This window comes from Trachurus japonicus, unplaced genomic scaffold (genome assembly GCF_045865225.1).
Source record: "Trachurus japonicus isolate A0001 unplaced genomic scaffold, Traja_1.0 AP029760.1".
NCBI classification, from domain to species: Eukaryota; Metazoa; Chordata; class Actinopteri; order Carangiformes; family Carangidae; genus Trachurus; species Trachurus japonicus.
Genome location: NW_028219893.1, coordinates 1 through 13,623, shown reverse-complemented (window position 1 = coordinate 13,623; position 13,623 = coordinate 1). Strand labels below are relative to the sequence as shown.

General features: G+C 38.4%; 1 protein-coding gene across 1 annotated transcript; it reads left to right on the top strand.

Annotated features, from left to right (window-relative positions):
- Positions 1–5,523: 5,523 nt before the first annotated feature.
- Positions 5,524–7,606, top strand: LOC146960968 (uncharacterized). The gene is made up of 4 exons (XM_085771895.1): positions 5,524–5,643; positions 5,920–5,970; positions 6,995–7,096; positions 7,313–7,606. The coding sequence occupies exons 1-4, from the start codon at positions 5,607–5,609 to the stop codon at positions 7,576–7,578; spliced, it is 456 nt and encodes a 151-aa protein (XP_085628021.1). The 5' UTR covers positions 5,524–5,606; the 3' UTR covers positions 7,579–7,606.
- The last annotated feature ends 6,017 nt before the right edge of the window (positions 7,607–13,623 follow it).

Sequence of the window (13,623 nt, the reverse complement as noted above, 5' to 3'; positions counted from 1 at the left end):
AGTGCATTGGCAGGATGGCAGAATTGCAACTGTGTGTCTGTGTCTGTGTCTGTGTCTGTGTGTGTGTGTGTGCGCGCGCGCGCGTGCGGTTTGACTCATTAACCCCTGTGCACTTATTCAACCTGCAGCAGGCACATCGTTGGAGTCAGTTAATGACAACCAACCAGCATCAAACCACAGTGTTTGCTTCAGAGCATGTGAAAACTATACCATGTGTTGCTGTCGGTTGTTTTTGCTGATGGGAACCACTGGCACTTGACACAACAACAACCGATCTGAGATGTTGACGATCCCTCCTGTGGCTTTGTTAACCTACCACTCTCTAACATCTCCTCCGTCTTGTTTGTGTGTGTGGTTGGACCTAATCGATGTGAAAGTACTGACCTACTGTTCAACCTGTGAGCATGGATGTTGAACAGTCATTGGCTCTTCTTTGGTATGAAATGTAAAGCAGTTCACCAGTAAATCACTTTGCAATTTAATTTAATCCAATCAAATGATCACTTGATATTGTAAAATTAATCCAACATCAAATTTTGGCTTTGCTTAGAGATGATTTTGAAACAGTGCTCAACAACAACATGCTCTATGGAAGGGTTTTTCTCAAGGTCAAATAATTCATTAATACTTCAGATAATTAAAATGCTGTCAATTATTTGTGAAACAAATTAGCTGCATGGTGAGAGGTCAGTAAATCATTAAACAAAAAGTCTAAAGCTGTGGCTCCTAATTATTAAGTGTTAAAATGCATTCTACATTAATATGATTATTTGTTACTCCAGAATAAACTCGTAAGAATACAGTATTATACACGGTTGACCATAAAGTTGGAAGAATTTTGTTTTCAGACACATTTCTCTTTTGATTCGTATTATATTATATATTATTATTATGGGGCGGCTGTGGCTCAGGCGGTAGAGCGGGTCGTTCACTAACCGGAAGGTCAGCAGTTCAATTCCCGGCTCCCCCTGTCTGCATGTCGAAGTGTCCTTGGGCAAGACACTGAACCCGCACCTGCCCTGTGTGAATGTGTGTGAATGATTATCTTCCAAAGCCTGTCTGCGAACAGTGCTGTATGAATGTGTGTGAAAGGGTGAATGCGACCATTACAGTGTAAAGCGCTTTGAGTGGTCCGAGTGACTAGAAAAGCGCTATATAAGTGCAAGTCCATTTACCATTTTACCATTTATAAGGGTTAAATTGTGGTTTCATTTTAACAGTGATATGTTTGGAAGAGATTGATCAATACAGTTTTGAGAATATATAGCCTACAGTACACTTTATCTATCAAGAATAAATCACGTTGTCGCAATCATTTCACGAGAAAAATATTTAATTTCAACTTTATGGGCAACTGTGTATCAAGCACCTTATTCTGTTTTTACTCATGCTTCACAAATAAATTTGTTTTCCACTGAAGTTCAGATCAAATTAAATTATCTTTCATTACCAACATGTTGATAAAGGTTAATCAATGAATTAAAAAAAATAAACAGAATAGGTTGTGAGGCACGCTTTAAATCAGTAGCTATGGAGATCTGCAAAGCTGAAGAAAACAAAAACAGTCACGGGGACTTTGTTAATGTGAACGGCCGACGTTCAGAGCTACAGGATGTAGGTCAAAGGATACAGCTATAAATCTAATATTTTTTGTTTTATTTGAGCTCATTAGTTTTCTTCTGCAGCAGTTTCCCTGCAGATATCGTTTTTACTGAGGCAATAGGGTTCAAGTCTGCGTTATTTTTAGTATTTCACTGTGCAATTCCAAAACAAGAAACAAGACCGGCTGTACGTAGGTGTGAAGACGAAGACGAAGACGAGGTATCGGCTCTGGGTTCTGGTAGAAATGGTGAGAAAATAAAGTGTTTCAGATCATCGCGTTTGTGGGTGACAACTTCACTTTGATCTGAAAAGATAACACAAATGAGAGCTGCTAAATACCAGAAACAATAAAGCCTTTACCAATTTATCTATTCACTAAAATCAAATCAGGGGGAAATAAATAAATAAATAAATTTACTATCTCCGTAGATATAAGCTCTCAAGGATTAACTTTATTTCTTTCTTTCTTTATTTTAAAATATGACTGAAGGATTTTTAACCAGCGCACAAAAAAAATTAAATGGGAACATGCAAGTGTAATCACACAAACCGGTTTTGATGGTCAGTTTTCATCACACTCTGACAAAGACTGACCGCCGAAACCGGTTTGTGTGATCAGCCTGTCTGTACCAGTGAGGTATTAACGGTATTAGAAGGACACTGAGTGTTGTTGGCTTCTTTTTCTTTTCAATTGTTTGTTTGCCGAGTACCTCCAGACTTTTTTCTTCTTTTGAGTGTGTGCGCTCTTCCTTCTTCTTTAACATGCAAGTGTATAAAGCTGTGTGCATTTAAGGTGTGAAAGTGTGAATGTGTGGTCATGTTAAAGCGTGCACTCTGCACAGATCAAAAAAAAAAAAAATCAGATTAAACAAATGTTGCATCAACACTTACAGCTTTATGTTGTAATTACGAGCTGTAATTATGTTATGATGCACGGCTCCAGACTAGCTTTTGTGGTTAACACTTTATAATAAGTACACACTATTAAGCATTAGTTAAGCATTAATAAATACTGAATTAATCATTTATAACACATGAATACTCATTAGTATGTAGTTTATAAACAGTAAAAATGTTTTACTCTTCATTGATGAGCACTAACTGTATTTATAAACTACATACTAATGCTCATTCATGTGTTATAAATGAATTAAAAAGAAAGTAAAAGGCTCGCACACCGCAGGGCTCCTAAATGCAGTCCATTTATTATCAGGAACAATGTAACGTTTCGAGCAGTTGCTCTTCGTCAGACATACAAAAGCCACATAGACGCCATCTTAAGTATCATGTGGTAGTCATGTGACAACTAGAAAACAGGAAGCAGATACCGGTACAAACACAAAACCTAACATTTATGAAGAAAATATTAGGAAGTGCTAAAGAAAAAGTATATAAAACGGCATCCACTAATAATACAAAGTCCTGTTATATTCTAGTATTTTTAAACATCAATATGATAAATTCCTGAGAAGAAACAAAAGCATGGGTGCAGGAGCACACACACAAGTAAATGAACTGTGTAATGTACGTACACATGCGCCCATACCAATGAAAACACCATAAATGTAGGTCATACCAGCCACAACGTAGAAATCTCATATCACATATCATATTACAAATAGCATACATAGTAGAGAATTACATAAATAGTAGAAAAATATATCAAAATCTAAGTGTATTAAACACTAGTGCGAGAGACACACAGGGAAGCTACACTCAGTAGGATTTGCAAACAGTGATCAGGCATGAGTGCCGTCATGAAGTTGGTACATGCTACTGAGGCTACACCCAAGTACTAAGGCACAATAATATCAAAACACATTAAAGCACGGAGCAACACACAGATGAAAACAATAATGCGTGACATATTCACAATAATTACAGGAATGGACGAATGTCCATTTCTTCGTTCATGCCCCTGGGTGACATAGTATCTAAAGTGTAAATCCAGAAAAGTTCACGTCTGAGAAGCAATTTGTTGATATCACCTCCCCTCCTCGGAATACATACTAGTTCTATACCAATGTAGCTGAGAGAAGCAACACTATGTTTCATCTGGTTAAAGTGATTAGCTACAGGGCTCTTGGGATCAGAGTTTCTTATAGCACATCTATGTTCAGAGATTCTATTTTTAAGGGGTCTGGATGTCTTACCAATATATGCAAGCCCACAAGGGCACTTAAGCATATATATAACGTTGTTAGTTTTGCAAGAAATTATACCCTTAACAGAAAACACTTTACCAGTACGTGGATGATGAAAGGTTTTGGTTTTACGTGTAAAATTGCACTGTTGACAATTACCACACCTATAGTTACCTGCTTCCACAGGAGGAAGAAAAGAAACACGAGCCATTTCAGGATGCCGTTTTATATACTTTTTCTTTAGCACTTCCTAATATTTTCTTCATGTTAAATGTTAGGTTTTGTGTTTGTACCGGTATCTGCTTCCTGTTTTCTAGTTGTCACATGACTACCACATGATACTTAAGATGGCGTCTATGTGGCTTTTGTATGTCTGACGAAGAGCAACTGCTCGAAACGTTACATTGTTCCTGATAATAAATGGACTGCATTTAGGAGCCCTGCGGTGTGCGAGCCTTTTACTTTCTTTTTAATTCTTGTATGTTTTTGGCTCAGCACCTGCCCAAAGCCTTTGGTACGGATGTGCGTGTGACCTTTCCTTTTTGTGTTATAAATGAAGAATTCAGTATTTAATAATGCTTAACTAATGCTTAATAGTGTGTACTTATTATAAAGTCGTTTTTTTTACTCACTAACTTGAAAATTTAGGGACGCACACTGTAAATCTACTCGCAAAGCAAATACTCACATTTCCTTTTCATTCACGATCCTCACACACATTGTCCTGACACCTGTAATGACGGATAACAGATACTTTGAGTTGCCACTTCCACATTTCAAAAAAATAAAAACCCGGCAAATTTACTGGTTGCACATGCGCAAGTAAATGAAAAATTTAGTAAATGAAAAATGTACTTGCACAGTCTCAATTTTTTGTGGCAAAATGCCGTAATTTAGGGGCAGCTATGTTATGATGATATTACTGGTATGTGGATGCTACACGTCACTGAATGGATACTCTGAATTTCACCAAATGTCTTTCCATTCACAGAGAACCTCCCTGTTTTCCCGAGGCGGCACCGCGATGGCTGCCAGACTACACAAAAAAAAAACAACACACACACAACACTAAGGAGGTTGTTGTTGTTGTGTGTGTCTGAGGTAAATACACACAAACATAAGTACAACTTGTTTCCTTTCTTTCAGAGCGAAATTTTGCTTGACAATACAGGAAATGAAGGAGGAAGCTCTTTAAAAGTGTTTTTCTTTTCACTGGCTTGCATGGCTGTCCGAGTCGGAGCAGGAAACCACACACAAGCACACACACACACACAGACAGACACACACACACACACCCTGGCCAGCCCCCTCCCAGTTAAAAGATACATCATCATAAAACCATGTGTTTATGTCATTAGAGGCAGAGGAATAAGCGAGGACTTCCTTTAATTAACCACACAAAGATGAAATCTACCTGTAGTTTATATGAAAACTGAACATTTATACAGATTGGTGCACAATGAGCAAGATAACAAACGAAACGATCAAAATCCACAGTGTGTTAGTAACTCTATCATTGGCTCCTACTGATGACATCATAAAAGAAAAAACTAAGATGGACTGAGAAGGTAATTGAAATTACCATTCGCTTTAATTAGTTTCATTTTGCCTTCATCTTCACACATTAGTGATTATCCCACTCTGCCTGTTTATCCGGTGGATTTCACCTGGCTTTACTGGAACATATGAACTAATATGAACACACACATACACAGACACACACACAGACACAGACACACACCCACACGGTGCTGAGATAAGAGGGCTGGGTTTCCTTCCCCTCAGCTCTCAGTCCTTGAGCTTCATAATTACATCTGTGGTCACAGTCCGGCCTCAGAGGTTACTGCTACACTGACCACCATGATCCTGTTCCTGCTCTTCCCTCTGCTCATCATAGGTATCTATCTGACTTCACACTCTCTTATATTTTATTTAAATAGGATTTAAGATAATGTTTTACTCTTTACCTTTTTTTTTTTTTTTTTCTTTTGGTTTCCTGCCTGTTTCCATTTGCGTCCATTGTTCTCACAGAGTGTGGGATTCCTGGAGGAGGAAAGGAAGAGAGACAGGACATGTTTTGGAGGCAGCGAACAACAAGAAGCTGGTGTGAGAGTCTTTTAAAAATGAGTTGGGATTTTAAAAAAGATCTTTTTGTTTTTATGTGTGTACACAGGTGTGGAGGAATCACAGACAGTCAACGTGACGGAGAGAGAGTTCAGCACAGGTGAGAAAGAAAGAAGAACCAAACATTCACTAGTCTGTCCAATAAGTATAACAGCAAGTCGTTCTGTATTTCAACTAACAAACTATGAGTGAAACATAGAAGAAACATTACAATCAAATCAATCGAACTGGATGAGGATATCTGGTCTTTTGGGGAGACAATTATTTATTTTATTTATTGTGGACCTATATTATAGCATGTCTGTACTTTGTTCTTACTTTTTTTTAATACATGGACCACTTTTGAGTCCTGAATAAATACATATTAATAAGTAACTAAACTAATCTCATTCTTTTTGTGTATTTTCCCAATTAATCATTTTAACTGTCGGAAATACAACACAGTTTCCCTGAGCCCAACATGTATCTTCAAATTGCATCTTCTCCTCTTAGTCCAACAGTTCAAAAATATTCAAGTTGTCATCATTAAAAGACAAAAGAAAAGAAAACGGCTATTTAAAAAAAATTACACTTACAATTTATAAACGGCTATTTAAAAAAAATTACTCTTACAATTTATACACCACAGATGTAATGATTTTATTATAACTGGATCTGTGTATGTTTTGTAACTGGATCTGTGTATTATTATTTTATTTTGAACTTTTGAAAAGGACCCCAGGAAGACTAGCCTGGCGTTTGTGCGTCGGCTAATGGGGATCCTCAATAAACAATAAACAATAAAAGAGTTGCCAAATTGAGTTTTAGTTGCTCACAGAGACATTTACAGCTGCAACTAACAATTATCTTCATCATTTCATCATAACACAAATAAAGGTGACATCTGCAAATCTTTAGTATACAATGATGCGTGCGTCTTCCTGTAAACTGTGAATATTTGACTGAGACAATTGATTGGTTGATTATCAAAACGGTTTCTGAATACGTTTCTAATCTGGTGGTATTTGAAAGGTTTTGACACGGCAGTAACACTATCAAACTAAATCTTGTATATTATTTTCTATGTGTGTGTGTGTGTGTGTTAGTCAGCCATAGCAGTAAAGACATTTTGCTTCTTCCTGCAGTTACGATGTCCCCAGATAATGTTACATCCAGTACGAGAGATGAGACGCATCTGATTGAAGACAAACTGCCGAGCAATGAAACGATTATCATGGACGATGACGGTGAGATTCGATATATGACAAAAGGAAACACTGATCAGTGCCGTAAACTTCCTGTGTGAAAGTTATTTCTCAATATGAAGCAGACTATGTAACTATGTGGTTAAGTATCAGCTTTAAGTAACATGCGAGACCGGGCCGATGACTCAGCCTGATGTAAATCCAGTATCCAGTTCATGTGTGTATCTATCAGAAACATCCTTTTGCTTTACTTTGCAGAGAGATTCCAGGATCAGGAGTATGCCACATCGTGCCAATGGGACATGCTGGCAAATTTTAGCATAATTTGTGAAGACCAGTTTCACTATGCAATGTTGCTGATTGGCTCAGAAAACTGGTGTCATCTGGAAACTTTCACCAAGTACGGAAAGCTGAGTATTCCCAGAAATAACTGTATGTGTTCTGACATTATACTGTTTGGGTTTTTTTCTTTGTCGCTGCTTTCGATTCTCTCTTTGACACTTTTATGGTGTGTTATGTTTTGAATAATATGTCCATACTTTTTTTGAAGAAGGACTAGGATTGTAGTAATAGCAGTACTGAGAAATGAGTAATGACAGCTGACGGATATTCACCTCATTTCAAGGAAAACTAAAATAATTACCAAACTACGGTACAACTGACACCTTCAGCTACTCCAGTTTTAATCAACCATAACATTTTCTGACTTTTGACCACTAAAATCTAAAATCATTTCATCCCTGAGTGAGTTAACATTAGTGTCTGTCTTGTCTGTTCTTTTATTGACGGAAAAAAATAATCAAGAGAAATAAATTAATTAATTAAAGGAGATGTATGTAAGATTGTGGCCAAAACTGTTGCTGCAGCGCATTGTTTCCCCTCCCCTCGCCCCCAGACTCGAGGTTGCCAGATATAATCCACACGTTAACCTCTGCTCTTTTCACTGACTTCAGTCTCAATGTAAAGATGATCATGGCTCTCTAAAACATGTTAGACTGCATTAGTTAGTTGATATGAAAAAGAAAAGTCCGTACACCAACAAAAGCTCCGGAGCAATAATTTATTATCACCCAAGGGGGGGAGTGACGTTTCGGGCTCAAGACCCTTCCTCAGACTAACTGGGTTAGGTGGTGTACCAGACGGAAGAGAGACAACAAGCCACTTAGTTCTCCCGTGTGATATCAAGCAAATATGACCAAAGCCGATAATCGAAATTTTATCGCGTTCTCAATTGGCGATCGTTTTATCTCTCAGTCGTAGCTACAGCTCAGTGGTAGCTTAACTGGCAATGCCACTGAAACAACATAAACATGATTTGCAGGATGCAAATAACATTTTTAAATGCAAATATTCTGGCTGTACTATTGTTGTCAGTTAGATCAGTATTTCAAATTAACATGACTGCTTAGTCTCTGGTGACATATTGAGTGATTTTATTATTACTTGCTGTACATTTCTTACATACAGTTCCTTTATACTTAAAAAAAAATCTGTTCCAACACTTGCATCACCAGGAGGATATGGTTTGTAGGTTATAACTTAAATCTGGGCCAGTCGTAACCACAGCGACCAAAATTAACACTGACACAATATAGTGGAGCTGCTAGGTACAAGTCTAACAGGTCATCTAGAAATAAAGTATTAACTCATTGAGTGCCGCGCTCCTTTCCAAAGTTTTAGTCAAGTGTACCGGCAAATTAGACCATATTTGACTTTTTATTTTAGAGCCATAGTGTATTCTATATTATTGCCACCAACACATACTGTAGCTCATTTGAAGGTTTAACTTTATCCTTCAAATGGCCACAAACCGTTTGTTTCTACGTGCCTCCGTTCCTGAGAAAAGTCAAGCTAAACATGGCTGGGTTTCACCAAAATCCCTCCTTTTTTTCTAGAAAAGGAGATAGAGCGTCTTTTATGAAAGGTGCGCTGTTTGTGTCTGTCGCTCTTCAGACACTCGCATTTCTGGATCAAAGGGCTCGTATAAGATAAATATACACAACAATTGTTGTTCTATTCACAAAACCACCATCGGGTGCGGGGGGGGCGCCACTAAACAACAATAACACAGACGCACCGTGCCGTGTCACAGCCTCTCGCCGCGGAACGTGCACTGTAAAGATTTTCGCCGTGAATTTACAATAAATTATTGGATAAATTTTGCATGACTTTCACAATAAGGTTACTGTGAAATATACTCACAGCAATTTACTGTAATTTTATACCTGTGATATTACAATGCATTGTTGTAAAAGCACAGCTGTATACTGTAACTTCACAGCTTCAATGACAAAGCAATTACTGTGATATTACAGTACATTACTGGGGAATTACAACCTTTTGCTGTACATCATTACAACAAGGCCCTGTACTTTTACAGTGTGTACTGTAAATGTAATGCACAAGTTCATAGTAATTTATTGTGAATTTACAATGTATACTGTGGAAGTCATATAAGTAATGCAGACAAAGTTTCAATTTACTGTTAGCCCAATGGCATATTTATTTACAAATAAAACATACATACATACATACAGTAAATGCCAAGATATTCAAGAATTCAAGAAATTCAACAGTTATAAACTTTCCAAAGCCATCTTAAAGGGATAGTTTACCCAAAATTGAAATTTCACTCATTATCTACTCACCCTCATGTGGACTAAGGGCAGGGAGAAGTTTCAGAGTCCTCTGTGGCTTCTCTGAGTTACAGGGGGTCTCGACGTAGCAGTGCATGTCCATATGATGGTTGCAAATGGATACCACTTTTCTTCGTAACAAAAAGACACACCAAAAAACATCCAAATACCTCCATGCTGCTCGTATGTAATGTCCGTCTTGTATTGAAGCCCCGAAATGCGAAATTGTCCCCAAAAAAAATTAAATAAGTCTATTCTTCAAGCTTGTTTGTAGCGGAAGCTCCTCTTCCTGGTCCGTCAAATTTGGACGAACCAGGATCTGTCCTCTTCGAGAGAAGAAGAGCTTCTAGAAGCTTCCGCTACAAAACAAGCTTGAAGAATAGACTTATTTAACTTATTCAATACAGACGGACATTACATACGAGCAGCATGGAAGTATCTGGATGTTTTTTGGTGTGTCTTTTTGTTACGAAGACAGTTGGTATCCATTTGCAACCGTCATATGGACATGCACTGCTACGCCGAGACCCCCTGTAACTCAGAGAAGCCACAGAGGACTCTGAAACTTCTCCCAACCCTTAGTCCACATGAGGGTGAGTAGATAATGAGTGAAATTTCAATTTTGGGTGAACTATCCCTTTAAAATACAGAGAAATTGTACAGAAACGTGGAATTCACTACCTAGCTGTGTCACAATAACAGTAAGAGGATAGGAATGAGGCCTACATGGCAAAATAAGAGAAGGGAGAGAGCAATGAAGGGATGTCAGAAAGGGGTAGTTTCCTCAAAAGGGTGCTCACATAAGGGTTCATTGTTGTCCACTTCTTGGTCTTTGGTCCACTTCTTCCTCGATGTCCAAGAAGCACCTGTTAACAAGCAAAGATAGTTTCAGTTTTAAATAGACTTATGTATTGCAGGCAGCATTTGTCAAGGCATTTTCCCATATCACACCCTAATAGACTTATAATCCAAACTTGTTGGATCTCCTTTGATCATTCCGAAAAACTAACCACATATTGGGATCTAAACGGTTACTTGCATGAAAAACATCAAGATTGCTGATCACTGAATTAGAAACCTATACTATAATATGAATTACAAGATCAAATCTGATCTTTATACAATACCTTTAGTGACTGTCCAGCGACAGGATACTCAAGGTTGAAGATGCAATAGCTGCTGAAGAAAGCAGGGTGGGCCCATCACATGTCCCTCAATGGATATCAGCCATCCAGAGGGCTTCATCATGTCACCTGAAATGAACCGATAAAACATCATGTGTTATGAGCACTTTGAGATCTGTTTCAAATATAAAGTGCTCCACAAATGTTCATTGTGGCCATGTAAATTCCTAGAATCAAAATAAAATACTGAGTTAGAAATGTGGATAACAGATCCAAGAAACTTTACCTTGATTGATCAAGGAGGCGGTGCTGGGGAGTTCTGCAGTATTGACGTCCATGGCAGTGGCACGCTGTAAAATAGTAAACACACCATAGCAGATATTTAACATTAAATATTGTTCATTGGTCAGAGGTTTCATACAAGGTAATACATGGCGTCTAATGTAATCACTTATTTTCCATTTTAATAATATTTTGAATAAAAAAAATCTTACATCAGCTTCAAGCATTAAATTCTCCTTCGGCTTTTTGAAGTCCGACATTAGGAGCAGCAGGATGCAGGCAGACTCGTCAGGGTCTGGATCACAGCAGGCCACAACATCTCGGATCTGGGGGACATCGACGTCCGTCAGGGCCGTGGTGGTGTCATTTGAATGTAAAAACATTGACATGACCAAGTAGGGGAAAATAAAAAATGTAAAATTAATTTCACACATATACTGTATATCAGAAAATGTTCTAGCTGGTATGGGATCGATACGGCCGAGGTGTCCCACTTTCTTCAAAAAAAGCCCAAACCCAACTATATGATCAAATGTTGAGTCATTATGACCTTTAGCCTATAATCTTAACACATTAACGCTTTATACGGTTCAGCAAAAGCATGATGTACTGCAGCTAACGTTAGTAGTTGGGTAGCATTAATGAAAAGACAGCTATTAGCAAATGCTATGAGACAACCTTTCGGGCACTTGCTTAAAAAAATATGAAATGTGTCATGCAATATACGTTCATTTGAAAGTAAAAAAACCCATAACATTGGAGTTATGCATGCAGCTCACCTTCTCCATTCAGTCCAGAAGAGAAAATGGCATCTTCAGGTTCAGTTGGTTCAGTGCGTCGGTTAGGTGTCATGTGACCATGGAATATTTGAAAAAACAATATTTTACTGTGATAAAACTGTTGAATGCTGTGAAATCCTTGCATGTTTTTACGGTGTTGCTGTGACATTACAGACCTTGTTGTGATATAACAGGAGTTTTTTGATTGCAGTATTTAACTGTAAAATAACAGTTAAAATCTGTAAAATCACAGGATTCTGTAGTTTTTACAGGTATTCATCGGGAAATTACAGGAAAACTTAATTACAACAAGTTACTGTAAAATAATACTGTTAATTATTGTGAAATCCTTGTAATTTCTAACAGTGTGAGGCTCTGCCGGCCACAGCGGCTCGCGAACACCGGTCCCGCCGGTGGTCGCGGTCCGTCTGTGGTACGGGTCGGTGGTGCCGGTCTGCTTTGGTCCAGAGACCATCAGATTTTACCGCGGGAGGACTTTGGGGAGGACACGGTGTTGCTCCAGATGAAGACCGGGCGGGACAGTGGGCTGAGAGCTTCCTGGTTCAGCTCCCAGCTGCTGCAGCCTCGCGGGTGAGAGCGGAGCAGCAGCGGAGCAGCTGCACTGCATCTGCATGCAGACCTCCGTTTGCAGAAGCTGAGTTATGATAAAAACTTCCAGATCATGAGCTGTCATGTGACTTTGATCGTCATCTATTTCAGTTCTCCTCGTCGTAGAGTCCCCAAATTTACATATAATGTGTATTAAAGTGTCTATTTTCATAATTTAAAAAAAAAGCAAAAAACGAAAAATTTCGTTTTTGGCACTCAACGCATGGGAACGAAAAACGAGAAATTACGTGGTTGGCACTCAATGAGTTAAGTAGGACAATGTGCCACTTAACCATTTTTGTTGAAAAACAACCAACGATGAAGGTTCTAGATTCAGAAACAGGATTACAATAATATATAAGACATAAAAACACTTGTGTTTGCAATTTCTTAATAGCAAACAAGACACAGGAAGCTATACATTTAAGGTAATTAGGTATCATGTCCCACACAGCTGCTGCTACTACTGATTATTGTCTGGTCTCAATTCATTCATAAGTGCTCCATAGAAAGTCTAAAAATCGCGTTTTCTCTAAAGTGTACATGCAAATTTGAATAATGTAAAGCTGAGTCAGACTGAGCAGGAGCAGATGCTAATATGTAAAGTTTCATGAGTAAATCAAATCAAAATCAAAAAAATCTAAATCAAATAAATTAATAATATCAAATCTGGCATCAAATACACACGACTTGCTGACATGTTACAGTATTATTGATTTAAGGTCATTACTCAGAAGATAGCAGCACACAGCTTCGAGGAAACAGTCCATAAAGCTGCTCAGCTGTCAAGCCACAGACAGACAACAGGAAACCAGCGACACAGCAGCGACCAGTCAAACACACCGGGAAAACGGCGGGATATTTTAAATACCAACTACTGCTAACGTTACTGTTTCCCCATTACAACGCCGTTACAATTACTGACAATAAAATGCAACGTATCCAACACTAAAGACACACACGCACTACGACGGTTGTTTCTGACTCACATTTGGTGTCGAAATCCTCGTTTCTTTTCCGTCTTGAAGGCGAACAGGTCCATGTCCGGTAACGTCCTGTAAGGGACGTCCTGCTAACCGAACCGAGCTAACGTTAACGTTAACTCTCCTTGCTAACCTGTTGCTAACCAAACTTTCTAC